Source organism: Enhydra lutris, unplaced genomic scaffold (genome assembly GCF_002288905.1).
Source record: "Enhydra lutris kenyoni isolate GAN:26980312 unplaced genomic scaffold, ASM228890v2 scaffoldscaffold8, whole genome shotgun sequence".
Taxonomy (NCBI): Eukaryota; Metazoa; Chordata; class Mammalia; order Carnivora; family Mustelidae; genus Enhydra; species Enhydra lutris.
In genome coordinates, this window is record NW_019154092.1 from 13,143,665 (window position 1) to 13,167,892 (window position 24,228).

The window sequence follows — 24,228 nt, forward strand, 5'->3', positions numbered from 1 at the left end:
GTACTGGAGGGGATCACCTGCAGGTTCACAAAGGCGGGGGAGGGGGAACAGGCTATTAATAGAGGTCAATTCTAGTTAGCTCCGCCTAACTAACCAGCCCACGAGCTCTTCTGAACCTCCATTCCTCATCTGTAAAACGAGAGCCTTAGAAAGAGGACCACATCCACGCAGACCTCTGACACCCTTTGATTCTTTGATTAAGAATCGTCACGAATGGCAAACATTTAACAACTTAATCTGCACGAATTACCTTGTCCTTGAAGGTACCTTTCCTACAGACTTGCATCATGCCTGTGCTACAGGAGATGCGTGGTCCTGGACAGCCCGAGCCTCTGTTCATTCTTCAGTGTCGACCGCCCCCTGCAGGCGATCCCCGGGACTGACTCTTCTCGTGGTCAGGGCTCATCTCCCTGAAAACAGACTTGCTTTCTTTCATTTAGACTATTGGGCACAGGAAAGATTTAGGACAGAGCATAAGTGCCTTTTTCATTAGAAGAAAGACAAAGGCCAATTAATAAGGACCCAAAGAAGAGGAAGGGCAGTCAGGGTTAGAAGAGGGAAGGAAATGAGGCAAGTCTGAGCTGTCCAGGCAGCAGCCTCTGAAAGAGGAGCTTTGTTTATTTTGTCTAATCCCCTAGCTCCCTCCTTCCTGTTTCATAGACGTTGCTTATCAGAATCTTGGGATTTTTCACAGCACAATATGTATATTCTGTTATATTGCTACCATAATACATTTTGACCAGAAAAGCTTTTATCCCTTTTTATGTGTTAATAACTGAATGTTCAGTGCTTCTCTATGGAAAAGTTAAACCATCCCCAATAGGGAGAATATTATCTTTCCATTCCCTTTCCTTCAAAGCATAAGAAATTACTACGATTTACCACAGTGCAAAGGTAAAAAAAAAACAAAAAAAAAAACAAAACAAAAAAAAAAAAAAACCAACATGGTAGAAGTCATCTTTTCAACATCTAAGCATGTATCCGGTAAAGCTACTGACTGCCAACAGTCCTAATTATTACTTTGTACCTAATTGATTTAATCAGAGCACCTGTGGTCATTTGAATACTATTTGCTTCTGGCAATAATGGATTGGTAGGGCATGTTTCCACTTTGCTCACAAATGCTTTAAAATATGTGTCTGCCTTATATCCTGGACGATTGTACTTTCTGCTCAAAATTCTGTGAAGTTAATGATTCTTCCCATATCCTGGAAAACCTTTTTTCCTTTTTGCTTGGATGAATGAGTAGTTACTTTCTCTAGATCTAAGTTTCAGAAGTGGTGCATTTCTACATCTAAGGCTGACGTAACACATAACTAATGAATGTACATTCATGTGTGTTTCACGGCACATCAATGTTGTGTTTTAAATGCCTTTTCCTATGGTCACCTCCAGGCTTTTTATGCCTTAACTAAAGCATCAGGGTGGCTGGCTGTATGGAACTGTAGTAGCCAGTGATGAGCTGGAAAGGCATGGGGCAATATTCAGAAGAAGAGTCTAGCTATTATAAACTACCTGAGCCTCCCAGAGCAGCAGAAAACAACCAGAATGCTGCATTCAGGGGTGCCTCAGTGGCTCAGTCAGTTAAGTGTCTGCCTTCAGCTCGGGTCATGATCCCAGGGTCCTGGGATTAAGTCCCGCATCTGGCTCCCTGCTCAGCGGGGTACCTGCTTCTCCCTCTCCCTCTGCCACTTACCCTGCTTCTGTGCTCTCTCGCGCTCTCTCTCTCTCTCTCTCTCTCTGTGTGTGTGTCAAATAAATGAATAAAATCTTTTTTTTTAAATGTTGCATTCAGAGAATAACATGAGTCCCACCACCTCCCTTGGCTCTTGCCTGCCTTCCTTCCTCTCCAGTGACGATAGTGCTGACCCCATAGGGCAGGGAAATGGAATATACCAGAGCTTCAAACACAGTGATAGCTACCTATGTCCTTGAGCCATGAGTGCTTTCTTAAAGTGTGCTTTTTTTTTTTTTTTTTCCCCTCAGTGCCACAAACAGTTGTTGGTTTATTGTGGCAGAAGTACTAAAATTTGGAGGTTAAACTGGCTCTGCTTACTGTTAGGTTAGTAAACTCAGTTCCAAACACCTAACTTCGGACTAGGTGAGGGACCATATTGATTAGTTTTTGGGGTTTTTTTACCCAGTTTCTTTCTAATCCATTCATTGTCTGGGATGGAATTATTTATTAAAGTTTCATTTTGATATAATTGTAGATTCACATGTAATTGTAAAAATAATACAGAGAGATCTCCTATATCTTTTACCCAGTCTCCCCCGCATTGGTAATATCTTACAAAACTATAGTATAATGTCACAAGCAAGATACTGATACAGCCAAGATACAAAAGCTTTCCATCACCACAAATAGCCTCATGTTGCCTTTTTATAGCTACCTTCACTTCCCTCCCACCCCCAATTCTTTCTTTACCCCCTGGCAACCACTAATCTCTTCTCCATCGCTATGAATTCATTCAATTCAAGAACATTCTATAAGCAGAATCCTATAGCATGTAACCTTTTGAAAATTACTTATTTTCACTTAGCATCATTCTCCAGAGATCCTTGCAGACTGTTGCTGAGTAGAGTTCCATGGCATAGATGTACCACAGTTTAACCTTTTACCCATTGACAGACAAACTGGATGGTTTCCAGCTGGAGACTATGATGAACAAAGCTGCTATAACATTCCTATGTAGGCTTTCTGGATGAACACAGGCTTAGTTTCTCAAAGATCAATTCCCAGGAATACAGTTCCTGGGTCATAGGTAGTTGTGGTTTCATTTTGTAAGAAACAGCCACACTTTTTAGAGTGGCTGCACCATTTTACATTCTCACCAGCAATGCAGGAGGGATTCTGGTTCTCTAAATCCCATCAACATTTGCTGTCGTTACGTTTTGAATTTAGCCATTCTGAGAGGTATGTAGTACTAGCTCGTTGTGGATTTTATTTGCGTCCCCTAATGGTTAATGATGTTCATTGTCGTTTCGTGTGCTTATTTGTAAAACGTCTTTTCAGGCCTTTTGCCTGTTTTCTAATTAGACTTTTTTCCTGTTGGATTTCGAGAGTACTTTGTTTATAGCAGCTATGAGTCCTTCATCAGATATGTGATATTTAAAATCTTCTCGTACCTATCTTTTCATCTTCTTCATAGAGTCAAAGAGCCAACGCTTTTAATTCTGATAACATCCAATTTATAAAGTTTTCCCCTTATGTATTCTTCTGTTAGTGTCAAATCTAAGAACACCTTGCCCAGCTTAGAATCCCAAAGATTTTCTCTGTTTTTTCCATGTTTTATATTTAAGACTATGATCCATTTTGACTTAGTTTTTTATAAGGCATGAGACTTAGTCTAACATTTGGTTTATTTTTGTTTGGGGTTCACCTATAAAGTTCCAGTTACTCCAGCTCCATTTGGAAAAGGCTATCTTTCCTCCATTAAATTGCTCTTGCAATTGCGATAATCACTTGGGCATATTTGTGTGAGTTTATTTCTAGACTCCCCACTCTGTGCCATTGATCTACATGTCTATCCCCCGACCAGTACCAAACAGTCTTGATTACTGAAGCTATACAGAAAGTCTTTAAATTGAGTAACATGAAAATAAATAAATAAGTAGATAAAGAGTGAATCCTACCTTATTCCTCAAAATTATTTTAGGGGCACCTGCGTGGCTCAGTCAGTTAAGTGTCTTAACTCTTCACTTCAGCTCAGGTCATGATCTCGGGGTTGTGTAATTGAGCCCCATGTCGGGCTTGGTGCTCAACACAGACTCTGCTTGTCCCTCTCCCTGCCCCTCTCTCACCCCCACTTCACCCCGCGTGTGTGAACACTTTCTCTCTATAAATAAAACCTTTTAAAATACCATTTTAGCTATTCTAGTTCCTCTTTCCCTGTAGATTTTAAAATAATCTTGTCTATATCTAAAAACATGGAATTTTGATAGGAAATGCATTAAACCTACATGTCAATTTGGAGAGAATTTACATTTTTACTGTGAGCATCTCCATTGATCTGATCTTCTTTGATTTTTTTTTAAAGTTTCTTCTTTTGTTTTTAAGATTTTATTTATTTGACAGACAGAGATCACAAGTACATAGAGAGGCAGGCAGAGAGATGGGGAAACAGCTCTCCATTAAGCAGAAAGCCTGATGTGGGGCTCGATCCCAGCATCCTGGGATCATGATCTGAGCTGAAAGCAGAGGCTTTAACCCACTGAGCCACCCAGGCACCCCTTCTTTGATTTTTTTTTTTTTTTTAATCTTCTTTCATTGGCATTGCATAGTTTTTAGTACACAAGTCTTGATGCTTTGTTAGACTTACACCTAAGCATTGAATTTTTTAAAACAGTTGCAAATGGTATTATATTTCTAATTTTGGTGTCCATGTGTTCATTCTAGTATTTTAAAATACAATTATTTTTATATGTTGATCTTAGTTTCTGTTACTTGGCTGAATTTACTTCTTAGTTCAGGATTCTTTTTATTTTATTATTAATTATTTATTAATCTATTTATTTATTTTTAGATTCCTTGGGATTTTCTATGTTGGCAATTATGTCAACTGCAAATAAGAACAGTTTTATTTCTTCCTTTCCAATTTGTATGCTTTTAATTTCCTTACTACGCTGACTAGAACTTCCAGCACTATGCTAAGTAAGAGTGAGATGGAACATCCTTCCCTTGTTCATAATCTTAAAGGAAAAAATTCAGTCTTTTGCTATTAAATATGTTAGCTGTACACATTGTGATTATTTCAATTCTTTTAAATTGGTTGAGGCTTCAGTTTATGGCCCAGAATATAGTCTTTCTTTACATATTTTCCATGGGTACTTAGAAAGAATGTGTATTCTGATCCTCCTTTATTTTCTGTCTAGTTGCTCTAACAATTGTGGAGAAGTGGTTGTTGAAGTCTCCAACTGTAATTATGGATTTTCTATCTCTTTCCGTTCTATCAGTTTTTGCTTCATTTGTTTTGAGATATTTAAGATTGCTTTGTGTTCTTAATGGATTGGTTCTTTAGTTATTATGTAATGTCCTCTCTGGGCATTTTCTTTACCAATAACCTTTAGTAATAAAATTTCTTTATCTGATGTTAATAGAGCCACTTCTGTTTTCCATTGTCTATTTACATAATACAATTTTTTCTATCCTTTTATTTTCAACTTATTTACATCATTATACTTAAAAGTGAGTTTCTGGGAGACAGTTAATAGCTGGGTCATGTTTTTAAATCCAGTCTGCAAATCCCTGTCTTTTAATTAATGCATTGAGACTATATATTTAATGACTATCATCTTAGGATTTAAGTCTCCCATTAGATTTTTTGTTTTCTGTTTGTTCTGTTGTTTCTCTGGTTTTGTTTCCTGCTTTCTTATGGGAAACTTGAATATTTTTTGGAATTCTATTTGGATTTATCTGTAGTGTTTTTGAGTATGCCTTTTTGATATAGCTTTTTTAATGGTAGATTTAGGAATTACAATTTATCACAATTTAATGGTATCATTTTACTGTTTGAATAAAATATAGAAATAAAGAAAGATAAATACCATATAATTTCACTCATATGTGGAATTTAAGAAACAAAAAGAACGTATTGTGGTGGGGGCGGGAAGAAAAAAGAGAAAGGGAAACAAACCAGAGACTCAATCACAAAGAACAAACTGAGGGTTGACAGAGGAAGATGGGTGGGGGGTGAGCTAGAGGTGTGATAGGGATTAAGGAGGGCACTTGTCATGATGAGTACTGGGTATTATATATAAGTGATAAATCACTGAATTCTACTCCTGAAACTAAAATTGCACCATATGTTAACTAATTAGAATTTAAATAAAAATTTGAAAAGAAAAAACAAAATAAGCGTTCTGTCTTAGACTCAAATACAGAGAACAAACTGGTGGTGGCAGAAGGGCAGAGATGGGGTGAGGGGGTTGGCAAAATAGAAGCAAAGCGGATAAAGAGGAACAAATCTCCAGTTATGAAATAAATAAGCCATGAGGGTGAGAAGTAAAGCATAGGAAATATAGTCATTAATATTGTAATAACACTGTATGGTAGCAAATGGTAACTATACTTATTGTGGTCAGCACTGTGTAATGTATATAACTGCTGAATCACTTATGTGAAACACCTGAGACTAACACAAGATTGTCAACATTTTGGTTCTGGGTTGGGCTTACGTCGTTGGCCATATTTTTATGTAGACCAAAACAAGTAACTGCCACAAGTAAGAACACCTGGAAAGCCAGGAAAACTTAGTTTCGATCTGAAGGAACTCAGATATAATTGCAGAACCACTACCAGTAATATTTTAGGGACCATGGGAAAAGTACCAGGAAAAAATACTATCTCAATTTTCAAAAAAGAAGATTCCAAAAGTTACAAATAGTTAATCTAATGTGAATCCTTGGAAACATTCCAGAAAGAATTTTTAAACAGATGGTTTGTGGTGATTTAGAAAACACGAACTACCAAGATTTACTAACAAGGCATATATAAGACTACTTATAGCTCCCTCTTTGAAATGCTTGAGACATACACATCAGAGGAATGTAATTACATTTAGGATAGTACTTGAAACAGTAGATCACTATAGGCTTGCATAAAAGAATAAAAGTCAGGAAAAAAATAAATAAACATCAGAGAAATGTGGGCTGAGTGGTAGGGGAATGTGTGAAACAACCTTAGAGCAAAAACTATTATTATTGATGAACTGAGTCATCTTGGAAGATCACTGATTCACCCAATCCCAGGCAATACCTTGACAAGTAATTGGATAAGCAAAGAGGTGGCATCATTATGGGGAAGGTACGAGATGATTAAGACTATAGAAGTTATACAGATCTAGCCTTTGTTTCGGAGTTTACAGACTTGTCAGCCTCCACTTCCTTATTTGTAAAATAGAGGTAATAAGGCTTCACAATTACTATAATAATATAGAATATTGCTGTGATAGGTAAGACGTTGTAGGTAAAGCCCTTACACGCATCGGACCTTGTAATACTCACTGATTTGGGGTATTGCTAGGTTTGCTTCTGTTATCACATATGCTGGTGACACCTAACTGGCAAGAACAGTTCATCTATCGCATGTATTTCATGGGATTAATCTTTGATTTCAATATATTTTTTATTTTTTTTAAAGATTTTGTTTATTTATTTGACAGACAGAGATCACAAGTAGGCAGAGAAGCAGGCAGAGAAAGAGGAAGAAGTAGGCTCCTCGCGGAGCAGAGAGCCCAATGGAGGGCTCGATCCCAGGACCTGAGCCGAAGGCAGACGCTTTAACCCACCGAACCACCCAGGTGCACCGTCAACTTATTTTTTAAAAGATTTCATTTATTTACTTGAGAGAGAGAACACAAGCAGGGGCAGGAGGAAGGAAGAAGCACTTTCCCACTGAGCAGGGAGCCTGTTGTAGGGCTCCATCCTAGGACCCTAGGATCGTGACCTGAGCCACCCAGCCAGCCACCCCCTTTGATTTCATTTTAATACAAACTAAAGTGTCAAAAATTGGAATGACTTAACATCATTTGATATGAAGATCTAAACATTGTCCAAAGGGAGCTTACCAGAAATTAGGAGTGTGCTTAGAGGCCAAACAATCCAGAGATTTCTCAGGCGATATCATAGAAGGATTTTCTATAAAATAAATGATTACAGCCATTCTGTATTCTGCACTTGTCAGCCCACATTTGGAAGTTTGAGTTTGGTTCTGGGTGCTTTGTTGTCAAAGAGAAACTAACAAATCGGACCAACTTTAGAGATAAGTCATCAAGGTAATGGACAGCCTGAAGTCTTGACATAAGAGGACAAGATAAAGGGGGCATGTCAGCTGGAGAAGAGAAGGCTTAGCGGGGATGGACAGCTGTGTTCAAAACAACTGAGGACTATTACATGGAAGAGATGTCTTCTTTGTGACCTTTTGGCACGCCAGTAGTGAGTGTAGACACAGAGCATTTGACAAAGGGGATTAGAAGAAAACCAACATTATAAGAATTATTTAACAGTCTGTCTTTGGTTGCTTTTTGCTCTTCCCAAAGTGAAGTCAGACTATGAAGCCCTTTGTGAAAAATCTATCGAAACTCTTTTACATGGGTTTTAACTGCTCCGATTTGTCAACGTCAACTTACGTCTATGGAAGTAGATCTGCTCTGCCCTGACACTTTTTAAATTGAAGGAAACACTGTAGTCAGCTCAAAGCAGCATTTAGGTCACTATCCCCCACCTCCCCTCCTAAGCATCACCACCATGGGCTTTCTACTAACAAGTACAGTTAAACTGTCATCACAACTTTCTTAGTGATGACATTATGTCTTTCCTTACTGGTTCATAAACGGACACTATTGGCAAAAGCCTTTCTGCAATCTCTAAGTGCTTATGGAATTACTTTTTTGGATGTCTTAATTATTTCAATGCAATTTGTTCTCAATAATACTGTATCAAGGGGTGCCTGGGTGGTTCAGTGGGTTAAGCCTCTGCCTTCGGCTCAGGTCATGATCTCGGAGTCCTGGGATCGAGCCCCATATCAGGCTCTCTGCTCAGTGGGGAGCCTGCTTCCCCCTCTCTCTCTCTGCCTGCTGCTTTGCCTACTTGTGATCTCTGTCAAATAAATAAAACCTTTAAAATAATAATAATAATAATACTGTATCGTTTTAATTACATCACTGTTTTGTAAATACTAGAGCAGTAAAATTATACTCACATTTTTACTGTACTTTCCACCAAATAACAGAAGTATCCTTTTTCCCTTTTCAACTACAGCAATAATAGTCCCTGAAATACTACTCTTATTATTTAGTGTGCTTAAAACTAACCCTGAATGATCAATAGTATACCTTTCCAGAGGGGGGCAGTAAGTGACAGTTTGTTTTTATTATGTTGATCCCCAAATTTGTTGGGAGTTTAATTGCCAAGAAATGAAATAGGGAAGATTAAGTACTTCTGTTAAAGAGAGATTTTTTAACTTCTGCCTCTATCCTCCCAAGAACCAGAAGCAGGAACTCAAACAGATATTTGTATACCCATGTTCACAGCTACTTTATTCACACTAGCAAAAAGTGGAAGGAACCCAAGTGTCTGTGAGTAGATGAGGGAATCAACAAAATGTAATCTAGACGTACAGTGGAAACTTATTCAGCTTTAAAGGAAGTTCGTTCTGCCACATGCTGCGTTATGGATGAACTGTGAAGACATTATACTAAGTAAAACAAGCTGGGCAAATGCTATATAATTTCACTTGTATGAGACTGACCTACAGTAGCCAAACTCCGAGATACATAACGTAGAATGGTGGTTGCCAGGGGCTGAGGCGTGAGACCACTTAAGATCTACTCTCAGACAAATACCATATGATCTCCCTTACATGGAGACTCTAAACAAACAAAAACTAAGCTTATAAATACAGAGAACAGGTTGGTGGTTGCCAAAGGCAATGGCTGGGGGTAGGAGAAATGGATGAAGGGTATCCAAAGGTACAAGCTTCCAGTTTATAAAATGAAGAAGTCCTGTGGATGTAATGTACAGCGTGGAGACCATAGGTAACAATACTATATATTTGAAAGTATTGGCATCTGGGTGGCTCAGTCGGTTAAGCATCTGCCTTTGGCTCAGGTCAAGATCCCAGGGTCCTGGAATTGAGCCCCACATTGGGCTCCTGCTCAGTGGGGAGCCTGCTTCTCCCTCTGCCCTCCCCTGTGCTTGTTCTCTCTCTCTGTCAAATACATAAATAAAATCTTTTAAAAAAAAATGTGTTGAGGGGCGCCTGGGTGGCTCAGTGGGTTAAAGCCTCTGCTTTCAGCTCAGGTCATGACCCCAGGGTCCTGTGATCGAGCCCCGCATTGGGTTCTCTGCTCAGCAGGGAGACTGCTTCCTCCTCTCTCTCTGCCTGCTGCTCTGCCTACTTGTGATCTCTGTCAAATAAATAAATAAAATCTTTTTTTTAAAAAAAGTATTGAGAGTAAACCTTAGAAGTTCTCATCACAAGAAAAAATCATGTGGTGCTAGATACTAACTAGATTTATTAGGGTGATCATTTAGCAATATTCACAGTGAATCATTATGTCATATATCTGAAACTAGTATGTCAATCTTCTATCTCAATTTTTTTTTAAAGATCTACTTTCTTTGCAAATTTCAAGCACACTGCACACCATGATTAGCTATGATCACTATGCTGCCCATCACATCCCTAGAGTTTAATTCATCTGATGAAGTTATACTTTTAGTACTCTATTACAAAGTTAATCATTTTCACTTCAAGGACACTGGTTTAAAACTTTGCAGTCTGAGTATTATTGCATTTTCTCTTCTTTGGCAACCTTACTGTTACTGGGCCAAGCTTGTGTACATGGCTGCCCCATGACCAACGTAAGGGTGTCCTATCTTTGTGTGCATTTTTAAGATTTTTGTTTATTTGATAAAGAGAGAGCACAAGCAGGGGGAGCAGCAGAGGGAGAGAGAGAAGCAGACTCCCCTCTGAGCAAGGAGCCCAATGCAGGACTCGATTCCAGGGCTCTGGGATTGTAACCTGAGCCACAGATGCTTAACCAACTGAGCCACCCAGGTGCCCCTCTTTGCGTGCACTTAAAAGACATGACAATGAATGGGACTCAACCAGGCCAAAATCTCAGTTCTGATAAGCCACAAAACATTAACTGGGCCTATTTAGGGAGAAAAGTAGAAAAAGATACATGTCATGCGAATAGGCCAACATGGAAAAATACTTAATCTAACATGAGAACTAATATTTCTGAATATGCACATGCCCTTTCTTCTTGGCAAATCACCTTTCTTTTGAGGTGAAATGAAGTAATCAATACACTATTTCCTGCCATTTCTTTAGTATCTAGTAGTACCAGCAGCACGTATCTATACTGGACATTTTATACTGAGAGCTGTGGGCTCTGCTAAGCAGACAAGATAAGAATTCATTTCCTTATATTTAGTGTATGATTAAAGTATGTGTTGTTTTATCAGAAATGACTCACCAAAGCAGAACTATTCAATCCTTTCTGAGTGATTTTTCACTTAGAAATTTGGGAATTATGCCTGATTTCATAACAAGTGACCAGGGTGAATGATTGTTGCAATGATGCCTCATTTCCCCATCTCAGCCAGTAGACAGTCATTTTTCAAAGCACTGGACTTTCGCTTCTTCTTTTGAATATACACCATTTATGAAACAGTCACCACCCCCATTGCTGTCCCCATAACCATTTGGCACAGTATCATCATTTATGTTAGCAATATCATCGCCCGGGGTCATGTTACAAAAGAGCCAAAGAAACACATTTGTCATCTAATTCTCAAGATCTAAGGGGAAGTGAACTTTAGCTTATAAATGCTTCCAGCTAAGCCTCTCTTTTCTTTTCTTTTTTTAAATTTTATTTATTTATTTGACAGACAGAGATCGCAAGTAGTCAGAGAGGCAGGGTGAGACAAGAGAGGGGAAGCAGGTTCCCTCCCGAGCAGAGAGCCTAATGCGGGACTCAATCCCAGGACCCTGAGATCCTGACCTGAGCCGAAGGCAGAGGCTTTAACCCACTGAGCCCCCCATGTGCCCCTAAGTCTCTCTTTTCTTGGGGCACCTGGGTGGCTCAGTGGGTTAAGCCTCTGCCTTCGGCTCAGGTCATGATCTCAGGGTCCTGGGATGGAGCTCCGCATCGGCCTCTCTGCTCAGCAGGGAACCTGCTTCCCCACCCTCTCGCTCTGCCTGCCTCTCTGCCTGCTTGAGATCTCTGTCAAATGAATAAATAAAATCTCAAAAAAAAAAAAAAAAGTCTCTCTTTTCTTAAAAGAGGTCGTTTTTTTTTAAAGATTTTGTTTGACAGAAAGAGAGAGACATCGAGAGAGGGAATACAAACAGGGGGAGTGGGAGAGGGAGAAGGAGGCTTCCCACTGAGCAGGGAGCCCAAGGTGGGGCTCAATCCCAGGCCCCTGGGATCATGACCTGAGCCAAAGGCAGACACTTAACCACTGAGCCACCCAGGTGTCTCCTTAAAAGAGATCTTAAGGGGGAAATGAATTCTTCAGTTGGTTGGTTGGTTGGTTATTTGGTAGGTTGGGATTGGCGCCGTGAGTGTTTCTAAAGTAACCCCTTGTGAATTATCATAATAGCACATAACACATGGCAAATACTTACCTGAGTTGGCAGAACAAATAGCCCATGTTTGATAGCTACTTGTAGGATCCATAGAGAACATTCATTTTTAGAACAGTTTCCTTTTTATAATAATGATGCAGGAGGTTAACTTTTGTGGTTAAATTCTAGATCTGTTTTAATTTAGTTCCTTTTGTAGCTGTTCATCAAATTCCCAGGTTTTGGTATTACTGAGTCTAACTTTTTTGACTATTGTGTTTAAGTAATTCCATACAAACCTCAAGAATGAGTGCACTCTTATACACTGCAAAGAGGACATTTGGATTTTGGAGATAATCTTTGCCATCTGCAGATGTGGACCTGGGTGTGCCTAGATCTGATGTGCAAATGGTGTTTATATTTATCAACATTTCTCTAATTCACTGAATCTCTATTTTTTTAGTTATTTGCATTATTCTTTAATTTGCTAAGTCCATTTTAAATGTTATAGGAGTAAACCCTCTTCATTACCTCGTGTGGTATTGCAAATATGTTTCCTACCCAGTGACTATTATTCTTAACTTTGCTTATACTGCCTTTTTTGAACAAAAGTTTTAAATTTTTATGTAGTACTATTCTTAAGTAGATTCTTACCAATCTTTTTTTTAATGGCTTTTAATTTCAACATCCTGTTTCTTTTTTTTTTTTTTTTGAGATTTTATTTATTTATTTGACAGAGAGATCACAAGTAGGCAGAGAGGCAGGCAGAGAGAGAGGAGGAAGCAGGCTCCCTGACGAGCAGAGAGCCCAATGTGGGGCTCAATCCCAGGACCCCGACATCACGACCTGAGTCGAAGGCAGAGGCTTAACCCACTGAGCCACCCAGGCGCCCCAACATCCTGTTTCTAAAAATTTTTCTCCACCACTTTCTTTTCATTTCTTAGGCTTACTTTATTGTCTTCCATAAGGTCTTATAGTTTATTTCCATAAAATTCTGATAATTTTAAAAAGTTTTTAGGTATAGACATTTAAGATTATACGGGGCACCTAGTTGGCTTAGAGCATGCGACTCTTGATCTCGGGGTTGTACGTTTAAGGCCCACGATGCATGTAAAAATTACTTAAAAATGAAAACTAAAAAAAAAAAAAAAAATTTACAGGGACGCCTGGGTGGCTCAGTTGGTTAAGCATCTGCCTTCGGCTAAGTCATGATCCCAGGGTCCTGGGATCGAGCCCCACACTAGGGCTTTTGATTTTTGATCTTTTAATAATATGGATAGTAGGAATCCTTTTTTTTTTTCCCATGTGGACTCACAGCTCATCTAACACCATTACTAAATAATTGATCTCTTCCCTGCTTATTTAAATTTCCACCTTTGCAAGATAGTAAGTTTAAATAGACACTCAGTTCTGTTTCTGGAGTCCTTACTTTATTATACAGATTTGTCTATTCCTTCGCTATAACACACTGTTTTCCTCTTTGTCATTATAAAGTATATTTGAGATCTGATAGGATATTTATCTCCTTTTTAATTTATTTTTATTTTCTGGCTGTTTTTAGACCCCCTCCTCTTACTCATCTTCCATGTTTAATCTTCACATGGGCTCTTAAACCCATCTGCTGAAGTTCAGCAGCTACTTAACTCAGTCCTATCACTAGTTCTTTAAATTATCACCATATTGCAACCCTTTCACTGGCGTTCCTTCTCTCACTGTGCCGACCACAGTCTACTCTCTGAACGCCTTCCATTAGGAAATTTGATTATTTTGAGGCCTCATATAATTTTTAAAACAGCTTTATTGATCTATAATGTACATACCAAACAATTTACTCATTTAAATTGTGCAATGCAATGGTCCCTAGCATATTCAGATTTGTGCAACCGCCACTGCAATCCATATTAGAGTATTTTTCGCCACCCTAAAGAAAAAGATCATACCTTTTAGATATCAACCCCCAACCTTGCCATCTTCCTCCTCCTCCTAGACATCCCAGTCTAGGCAGCCACTAATCTACCTTCTGTATTTAAAAATTTTTTATTCTGGAACTTTATATAAGTAGAATCATATAATCCATAACTGGCCTCTTCTACTTACCATGATGTTTACAAAATTCATCCATGTCATTGCATATATCAGTACTAAACTCTTCCTCACGGCCAACTAATATTCCCCCGTATGGATATACCACATTTTACCCATTCATCAGCTGACAGACATTTGGGTTGCCCTACCTTTTGGCTCTTATGAATAATGCTGCTATGAACCTCATAGAAACTTAAGATGAACTTGTTACACTCAAAAAAAAAAATGAGAATTTTTATTACAATGGCATTAGATTTGTAGCTTAATTTAGGAAAATTTTAATTTTTTTCTTACAATATTACTTCCTTCAAAGAAAATTATCTTCCTTTACATCTATTTAGGCCCACAGGGCACCTGGTGGCTCAGTCGGTTAAGTGGCTGCCTTCGACTAAGGTCATGATTCCAGAGTCCTGAGATCCAGCCCTGCATCGGGCTCCCTGTTGAGCAGGAAGCCTGCTTCTCCCTCCCTCTCCCTCTCCCTCTTCCACTCCCCCTGCTTGTGTCCCCTCTCTCACTGTGTCTTTCTCTCTAATAAATATATAAAATCTTTAAAAAAAAAATTTACATCTATTTAGGCCTTGTTTATTGCCTTCCACAAAGTTTTATAGTTTTCTTCATAAAACCGTGTTGCATTTTTTTATGATTTGTACTTATTTTATAATATTTACCATTTTAAATGGGATTTTTTAAAATTAAAATTTCTATTTGGTGGTGGCAGTATATAGAAAAGCTATTAATTTTTGTATTTTTTAACCCTGTATCTATCTCTCCTGTGGATCTCTCTTATGCATTCCAATAGCTTCTCAGGTTTTTTTTTTAAGATTTTATTTATTTACTTGACAGACAGAGATCACAAGTAGGCAGAGAGGCAGGCAGAGAAAGTAAGGGAAGGAGGCTCCCAGATGAGCAGAGAGCCTGATGCGGAGCTTGGTCCCAGGACCCTGAGATCATGACCTGAGCCGAAGGCAGAGACTTAACCCACTGAAACACCCAGGTGCCCCGCTTCTCATTTTTTTTTATCTTCCAGATAATTATATAATGTGAATACATGAAACTTATCTCTTACTTCAGAATATTTATATTCCCTGTATCTTTTTATTTTCTAATTTCATTGGTTTTGATCTCCAGAATGACAAATAATAGCAATAATACTGGGCATACATCTTTCTTACCAGCTTTAACTTTTACTGCAAGCAATGTTTCAGCAAAAATAAAAGAAATTTACCAATGAAAGAAAAATCCTGAATCCCATGTGAAAGCAAGCTTGAAAAATTACTGAAAATAAATTGTTTGTATATGTATAGAAAGTCAGGAACGTGGGCACCTCAGTGGCTCAGTCAGTTAAGCAACCACCTTTGGCTAAGGTCATGATCCCAGGGTCCTGGGATCAAGCCCCACATTGGGCTCCCTACTTAGCAGGGAGTCTGTTTCTCCCCTGCCCCTGCTCACGCTCTCACTTTCTCTCCCTCTCTCTCTCTCTCTTTCAAATAAATAAATAAATAAATAAAATCTTAAAAAAAAAAAAAAAAAGAAGAAAGAAAAGAAAAGAAAGAAAGAAGAGAAAGACAGGAAAGATATACACCAGACTGCTACACAGGTAGTTCTTTCAAGGGTGTAGAATTCTGTAGCAGAAACGGGGGTGGAGAGAGAGACCCACTTTCTGCTTTATGCACTCCTGTGTAGCTTGGCAATGAGCCTTTCCTACTTTTATAATTTTAAAATGCATCTTGAAAGAAAATCCAGAGTACAAAGTATGTAAAGACTTTCTTTACATATCAAGATTTAAAGATATATGCATTGTTAATGGCTAAAATTGAAGTTGTGTTTACTAAATTCAATCTCAACAAAATGATACAAAGATTTGACAGACAAGTAGACAAGAGAAGGATTGGTAGAGATACTGACACGGTTACAGATGTATACCCATTGGCTGTTACTAGACAGTCTGAAAACAAAAAGATGGCCACAAAAAGGAAGTGGGTAAAAGAAAAAGCTTATAGACCACATAGGAAGGATTCTGGGGCACAGGGTCAAAGTTATTATCTCCCTCCTCCAGACACCTGAGAAAATGTGAATGGGGAAATTACTTCATGGGTTGAAGAGAATTTTAATTGCTCTCTAAGGTCATCAGAATTTAATGATTTCCTGCCAGAAGTGTTTTCCTTCTGAGACACCATGGGGGAGTCTAGTATCATAGGAAGCCATCTATATTTTTCATCCCAGTATTTAGGGTGCCACATCAATGGTAGTGCACCCACATCTTATTACTGCTTACATCTTGGAATATGACTAAATGTGCCCCTTCTCTTATTCCCTTTCAGGATTTCCAATGAACACTCCCCCAAACTCCAGATCCGGAGTCACAGTTACCTGAGGGCAGTAAGTGAAGTCTCCATCAACCGAAGCTTGGACAGCCTTGACCCTGCTGGCCTGCTCACGTCACCAAAGTTCCGCTCTAGGAATGAGAGCTACATGCGAGCCATGAGCACCATCAGCCAGGTGAGCACGATGGCTATGGGCCATTACCTGCATAAGGGTTAGTGGACACAGGGCATGAAGGGAGTAAACCACTGATGGATCAGCCTGATCTACATGCTACACACATTCAACGACTACTAGGGAAGGATAAAGGACACTGGAAATTCACCAGTAGTCAGTCAGTACCAGCACACTTGCCATCAGGAAGTTGACAGATGAGGTGATAAAGATGCTTGAAGGATAGAAGGACATGGTAGATGTCACTGGCAAAAACCATAGCACTGTCTGATCATAAGAGTAGAAGTATTGAGCAGGTCATCAAGACAAGGACCCAGGGACAAGAAGTGAGATACATCCTACTTATCTCAGCTGGGTCCCAGGTAAATATTATATCTTGGCAATGAGACAAAAGCCACTTCTAAGAACCAGTATGCTGGACCAGGGATTAAGACTCAATAAAGGCAACTTAATTCTATGTCCAAAATACTCAGCTGAAGTCCTCCAGTCTATCCCATCAAAGGTCTCAGAGTGTGGGAGATGGCTGTTTTACCTAAGATCGGGGATTAAGAGGACCTGGGACTCTTGGAGGACCTGACCCTGCAGCTTTTGGGGGGCCATGAGAGGAACCAAAGATAGCACAGGGGCTGGCTTCCTCTGGGAGCACAAGAAGGGTATTTTTTAAATGAAATGTAAGAATTCTGAATTTAAGTTTCTATTAAAAAAATAACTACTATACAATTAATTCAGCTAGTATTTATTTACTGGACCAGATTATACAAGTTATTCATTGATGAACATTACAAAATCACTTGCCCTGCCTTGGATATATACATTTTTTAAAATATTTATTTCTTTATTTATTTGAGAAAGAGCAGAGTGAGTGAGAGAGAGAGAGTATGAGCAGGGGAAAGGGGCAGAGAGAGAAGGAAAAGCAGGCCCTCATCTGAAGAGGGAGCCTGATACTGGGCTCGATCCCAGGACCCTGGGATCATGGCCTGAGCTGAAGGCAGACGCTTAACCTACTAAGCCACCCAGGTGCTCCTCCCTGGATATATTTGTTAATGCATAGCTTTGCATGCCAGGCCCAGGAGACTGGACTTCATTTGTTAGGAATGGTATTGATTAAAGATTAATTGAAACCTCAGCTTTTAAACAGGCAAGAGATATGATCAGAACTTTGATGTGAGATAATTTGTATGGAAAAAATAGAGAAAAGATGAGAGAGGATGAATGGTTAGAAGTAAAGAAGCTAGTCTGGAAGACATTGTGATCACCAAGGTAAGAATTAATGCTACTAGCAGTGCTGCTACAAATGGTGGTAGCAGTGGTGAAGGTGGTGGTGGTTATGGTAGTGATGATGAGGATGGTGATGGTGACTGTGGTGATGAGGAGGTTGGTAGTGAAGGTAGTGGTGATGGTGATTGTGACTGTGGTAATGAGGAGGAGAGTGGTGATGATAGTGGCTAGCCAAACACGGTAGGCTGAGAACTGAAGCATCTCTGACCTACCAGAGTGAGACCCTGAAATAGGACCATGGTTCTTGCTTTGTCCCTACCAACAAAATAGAGCTCTTTACTCTAACTGCATTCTTGAAGAGCAAAGGCAAGAACCACAGCAAGGCCCTGAGAGCAGGGCAGGGTGGGAACTGGGAAAAGCTGGCGTGGGGGATCCCCACATCTGCCCACTGTACATTTCCTTACTTGAAAGAATCCTGCAAGAACATGCATGCCCATCTGTGCTAGCTGATATGTCCAATGATACTCATTATCCCAACTCCCAGGAAAATAGTTGATGCCTCATTTGCTGTAATTTTGACTTGCCTCCCCTTATTTTTTTTACAATAAGCAATATAATATTTAAAATTTCTTGGGGCACTAGGGTGGCTCAGTTGTTGGGTGTCTGCCTTCAGCTCGGGTCATGATCTCAGGGTCCTGGGATCGAGCCCTGCATTGGGCTCCTGCTCAGCGGGGAGCCTGCTTCTCCTTCTCACACTCCCCCTGCTTGTGTTTCCTCTCTCACTGTCTCTCTGTCAAATAAATAAATCAAATCTTTTTTTTTAAATAATAAAAGTAATAATAAAATTTCTTTAAGCTTTTGTTTATTCCAGATGGCCTCATGGTCACATAGGCTTCTGGAAAGATATAAATAGGATTTATATCCAGCTGTCATACATGTAGATTACATCGAATACATCAGTGGATTTTTTAAAAAATTGTTGGAAAATATTTATACCCATTCACTGCTTTCATAATTCTAAATGTTTAAATTTTACGAAGATTTTACTTATTTGCCAGAGAGAGAGAGAGAGCACAAGCAGAGGGAATGGTAGTGTGAGAGGGAGAAGCAGACTTCCCATTGAGCAGGGAGCCTGATGCAGGACTCGATCCCAGGACCCTGGGATCATGACCTGAGCCGAAGGCAGATGCTTAACCAACTGAGCCACCCAGGCAACTCTAGATTTTTAAATTTTAAATGTTCAAGACAGGAGAAACATGTCACTTCCCCCATCAGGACATTGAATCTACACAGCTGTCTGGCTCGAGTCCCTGTGCCGCGGATCTGACCTTCCTGAGACACCATCACATCCTAGTGACAGCCGAGTAACTTATCAACAAAAAAGAGGCACAAGTGGCCCCTGATGCTACAGCAGGTTGTGCCCTGTAATCTGGTGGTATAATCATTTTGCCTTAAGTAAAATACAGAAAGAATAGCCATCCTAAATGGATTCCTAATGATACATCATTTTTCTAGTCCCATACTCACTTTTCAAGTAACACAATATTTTTAAGGATAATTTCAAACTATTGCAGTCCCAATAGTGTCATTATTCAAAGGAGAATAGTTTCTTCTTCAAAGCAATACTACCATATATATTCTATACTTTTCAAAAAGTGGTCAGCTTTTCTGATGTTGGGGATATTCTCGCTCATAGATCTTTAGTAGCAGCTCTAATTGTATAGAATTTAAATGCATTATATCCTATTCCCTTTTAAAACCTGGCATATTATTCATCAAAGCCTCCTAGAAAGATCAAAGTAAAATGTTATAAGCCAAAATATTGGTCTAGAATAACTAAATTGTTTATTTATGCCATTCATACCTCAAAGAAGTAAAATACCTCTAAAAACAGATTGTGCATGCATCGTAGAGAAAATTTGAACTTTTTTATATTTAGTCCCTTTCTATATTTTGTACTATACATACATCTAATAAAAATGGGGGTTTTTATAAAGTAAAGCTTGAGAAGAAAGAATTTTTAAAAGTCACATTTAAAATATATATATATGTATTGGGGTGCCTGGGTGGCTCAGTGAGTTAATGCCCCTGCCTTTGGCTCAGGTCATGATCCCAGGGTCCTGGGATCGAGCCCCATATCAGGCTCTCTGCTCAGCGAGGAACCTGCTTCCTCCTCTCTCTCTGCCTGCCTCTCTGCCTACTTGTGATCTGTCTGTCAAATAAATAAATAAAATCTTTAAAAAATAAAAATAAAAAAATAAAATAAAAAATATATATGTATTTGGTATAATAACAGTCATTTCCAAATTAGCCTAATTAATTCATAATAAATAAATTATGTCTTCATTTATTTCAAGTCAAATTTTCAAATATCTTCATCTGGAGTGGTAAACCAGAAGCCCACGGACATTTCTGGCTGGCAATGTACTGGATTTCTACATCATTTTTTTAAAAAGTGAATAAGCAGTTATTATGCTCAGTGGTAATACCAGCAGTTTGGCTATGACTTGTGACCTAGATCATCCCTTTATTGTATGCATTCAAAGAAATAAAAACTCAGATGAATTAACGGTCTACGAATACAGCCAGTACAGAACCTAGAAATCCAAGTATCCTGACTCCTCACTGATAAGTTTCTTCAGTACCTACTGGTATGGAGATATTGATGGCAACAATATTGCTAAAAATACGAGTAATAATGGAAATGATAACAGCAGAATAGTCATCATGTATTGCTTACCTGATACATATAAGAAACTTTTCATATTCTCTCATTAATTTCATATCAACTATAAAAAAGATCATTTCTTACTTTATGAAATTCAGTTTAGACATTTGTAGTAAATTGATTCATTCTTCCCACTACACTGTCTCACAGAATAACATCCACTATTTGTGGAGTATCTACAATGTGCCTAGAAATATAATGTGCATTTTGAATATTTTATTTTTATCCTTAAAGCATCCATAGGAAATAGGCATCATTATACCCATTTTACGGATGAGGAAAGTGAGGCTCAGAGAATTCAAGCAAATTGCCCATGATAGAATAGAAAGAGCATTAAACTATACCTGGTGGGGGTGGGGCACCTAGGCGGCTCAGTGGGTTAAAGCCTCTGCCTTCGGCTCAGGTCATGATCTCAGGGTCCTGGGATCAAGCCCTGCATCGGGCGCTCTGTCAGCAGAAAGCCTGCTTCCCCTCTCTCTCTCGGCCTGCCTCTCTGCTTACTTGTGATCTCTGTCAAATAAATAAATAAAATCTTTTAAAAATAAATAAATAAACAAACAAACAAACAAACAAACTATACCTGGGGCATCTGGGTGACTCAGTCAGTTGAGCCTCCAACTCTTGATTTCTCTTTTTTTTTTTTTTAAAGATTTTATTTATTTATTTGACAGAGAGAGATCACAAGCAGGCAGAGAGGCAGGCAGAGAGAGAGGAGGAAGCAGGCTCCCTGCTGAGCAGAGAGCCCGATGCGGGGCTCGATCCCAGGACCCCGAGATCATGACCCGAGCCGAAGGCAGCGGCTTAACCCACTGAGCCACCCAGGCGCCCCTTTTTTTTTTTTTTTTAAAGATTATTTACTTATTTATTTATTTGACAGATAGAGAGATCACAAGTAGGCAGAGAGGCAGGCAGAGAGAGAGGAGGAAGCAGGCTCCCCGCTAGCAGAGAGCCCGATGCAGGGCTCAATCCCAGGACCCCGGAATCACGACCTGAGCCAAAGGCAGAGGCTTTAACCCACTGAGCCACCCAGGCACCCACAACTCTTGATTTCTTAATATTCTTTTCTCTAAACTTTATTATAAAAACATAGTGCATCACGTATATAAGACACAAATATGTGTTAATCAGCTATGGTGTTAGTAAGGATTCTTACTTATAATAGGTTATTAATAGTTACATTTTTGTGGAGATCAAAGTTGTATGTGGATTTTCTTTTTTTTAGGATTCTATTTATTAGAGAGAGAAAGAGAAAGCATTTGCTGGGGGGCAAGAGCGGGGGAGGGGGAGGGAGAAGCAGACTCCCCCCTGAGTGCGGAGCCTTACATGGGGCTCAGTCCCAGGACCCCAAGATCATGACCTGAGCCAAAACCAAGAGTCAGATGCTTCACTGACTGAGCCACCCAAGCACCGCTATATGTGGATTTTCAACTGCATGGGGGGAGTCGATGCCCCAACCCCCACTTTGTTTGTTCAGGGTCAACTGTATTTTAAAAGGCACTAAACAAGGGATTCCTGATTGGCTCAGTCCATTGAGTATCTGCCTTTGGCTCAGGTCATGATCCCAGAGTCCTGGGATCGAGTCCCATATCACATCTGGCTTTTTGCTCAGCAGGGAGCCTATTTCTCCCTCTGCCTGCCACTCTCACTGCTTGTGCTCACTCTAACAAATAAATAAATAAATAAAACCTTTAAAAAAATAAAATGCACTAAATGACATTAAGAACATGATATAAGGGGCGCCTGGGTGGCTCAGTGGGTTAAGCCGCTGCCTTCGGCTCAGGTCATGATCCGAGGTCCTGGGTTCGAGCCCCGCATCGGGCTTTCTGCTCAGCGGGGAGCCTGCTTCCTCCTCTCTCTCTGCCTGCCTCTCTGCCTACTTGTGATTTCTCTCTGTCAAATAAATAAATAAAATCTTTAAAAAAAAAAAAAAAAGAACATGATATAAGACATGAAAGAAAAAGATACATCTGAATTTCAAAACCTTAAAAATCACAAAACTCAGGAAAAAATTAGAAGTAAAAGAAAAATCACTTCAGCAATGAAGATTAGACTAGAAGGAATACAGGAGCAAGTGAATGAGACATTTCATACACTAAGAAAAATAGAATCTAAAGAGGAGGGGCATATTTAAAGTCAGAAAGAAATGAAGAGGTAAAAAGGATTCAAGACACACTGATAAATATTTTAGACAAAGATTGTACACATAGATAATAGAAGTCTCCAAAGAAGAAAATGAAAGCAAAGAATGAGAATGAATAATAAAAATAATTAAAGAAAACTTTAATGAAAACAAAAAAATGTTTCAAAATTATGTACTGCATACCTGAGATTGACCCAAAACAATAACTAAGATATAGTCTAGTAAAATGAAAGGACTCTGATTTCAAACAAAACAAAATAAAACAAAGCTCCTTGGACTTCTAGACAGAAGAGCAAAAGACCTAGAAAAGAAAAAATATTGATGAATCACTTCTACTCCTGAAATCAATATTACACTATATGTTAACTATCTAGAATTTAAATAAAAATTTGGAAGAAAGAAAATTAAATTCTCATCAGACTCTTTAACAATAGTTTATGACAAAGGAAAATTGAGTGATGTTATTATATTCAAGGAGGTAAAATGTGAACATTTTCATAAACTGACTTTCATATAAAAGGCACAGACAAACTATTATAAGCATGAATGAATATAGGAAACATCATTTCCATGGGCCCATCCTGAGGAATCAACTAGACAATGAGATTTGGACAACCCCAATGACCAGAAATAAGAACTAGTGGTGAATAGGTGTAGAGACTCATTTCTGGACTCTCAATTCCATTGGTCTATATGTGCCAATTATTGTGGCTTTGATTATTGTGGCTTTGCAGTCTAAGTTTTGAGATCAGGAAGTATGAGTCCTCCAGCTTTGTTCTTTTAGCAGGATTGCTTTGGAAATTATGATGTATCAATGTATTTTTCTTTGTGGGTTTTTTCCCCCCCCCTTGGAATTCTTTGAGCTTTCTTGGATTCTGACATCTGACTAGTAGGAGTTCACAAATAAATAAATAAAAGTAAGGCAATTACTAATGAAATAATTCAAGAAATGGTCCCAAAACTGAAAGACATGATTCTGTAGATTGAGAGGGACCCATCAGTACCCACCACAATTGATAGAGAAATATCCACATAGGGAACATCATGGTAAAATGTTAGCTCATTTGGGCCAAGATCCTAAAGGGCTTTCAAAAGAGGGTGAGAAAAAACAGTTTATACGGAAAGGCTCAGGAATGAGAAAGGCATCTATTTTCCCAGACTCTAGCATATATGGAGACGAAGAGACAAGGAGCAAAGCCTGAAAACATTGGAAAGAAGAAAGAATGCAGGCTAGAATCCTGAATGGAAGCATACTCTCCCTTAACAGTGGTGATGGAATACAGACATTTCCATCAATGCCAGGTGGCCAGCTTGTCCAGAAAAGCACCGGAAGATGTTTTCCACCAAAAGTAGGGAATAAAACAAGGAAGAGGAAACAGGGACTCCACCACAGTTGAGATAATCAAGGGCACCCCCACAGTGATAGGGAAGAGAGATCCCAGGATAGCAGGGGGCTTGGCAGCCATAGATTGCAATAAGAGAACA

The 24,228-nt window shown here is 39.1% G+C and overlaps 1 protein-coding gene across 6 annotated transcripts in view; it reads left to right on the forward strand.

The window, feature by feature from the left end:
- The window catches only part of LOC111142569 (DLG associated protein 1), a 328,275-nt gene that overhangs the window by 126,803 nt on the left and 177,244 nt on the right, over positions 1-24,228 (forward strand). For all 6 annotated transcript variants that reach the window (XM_022495839.1, XM_022495840.1, XM_022495842.1 and 3 more), the window contains exon 3: positions 16,483-16,660. In XM_022495839.1, coding sequence (XP_022351547.1) covers positions 16,483-16,660 — 178 coding nt within the window. The remainder of the gene's footprint in view (positions 1-16,482; positions 16,661-24,228) is intronic.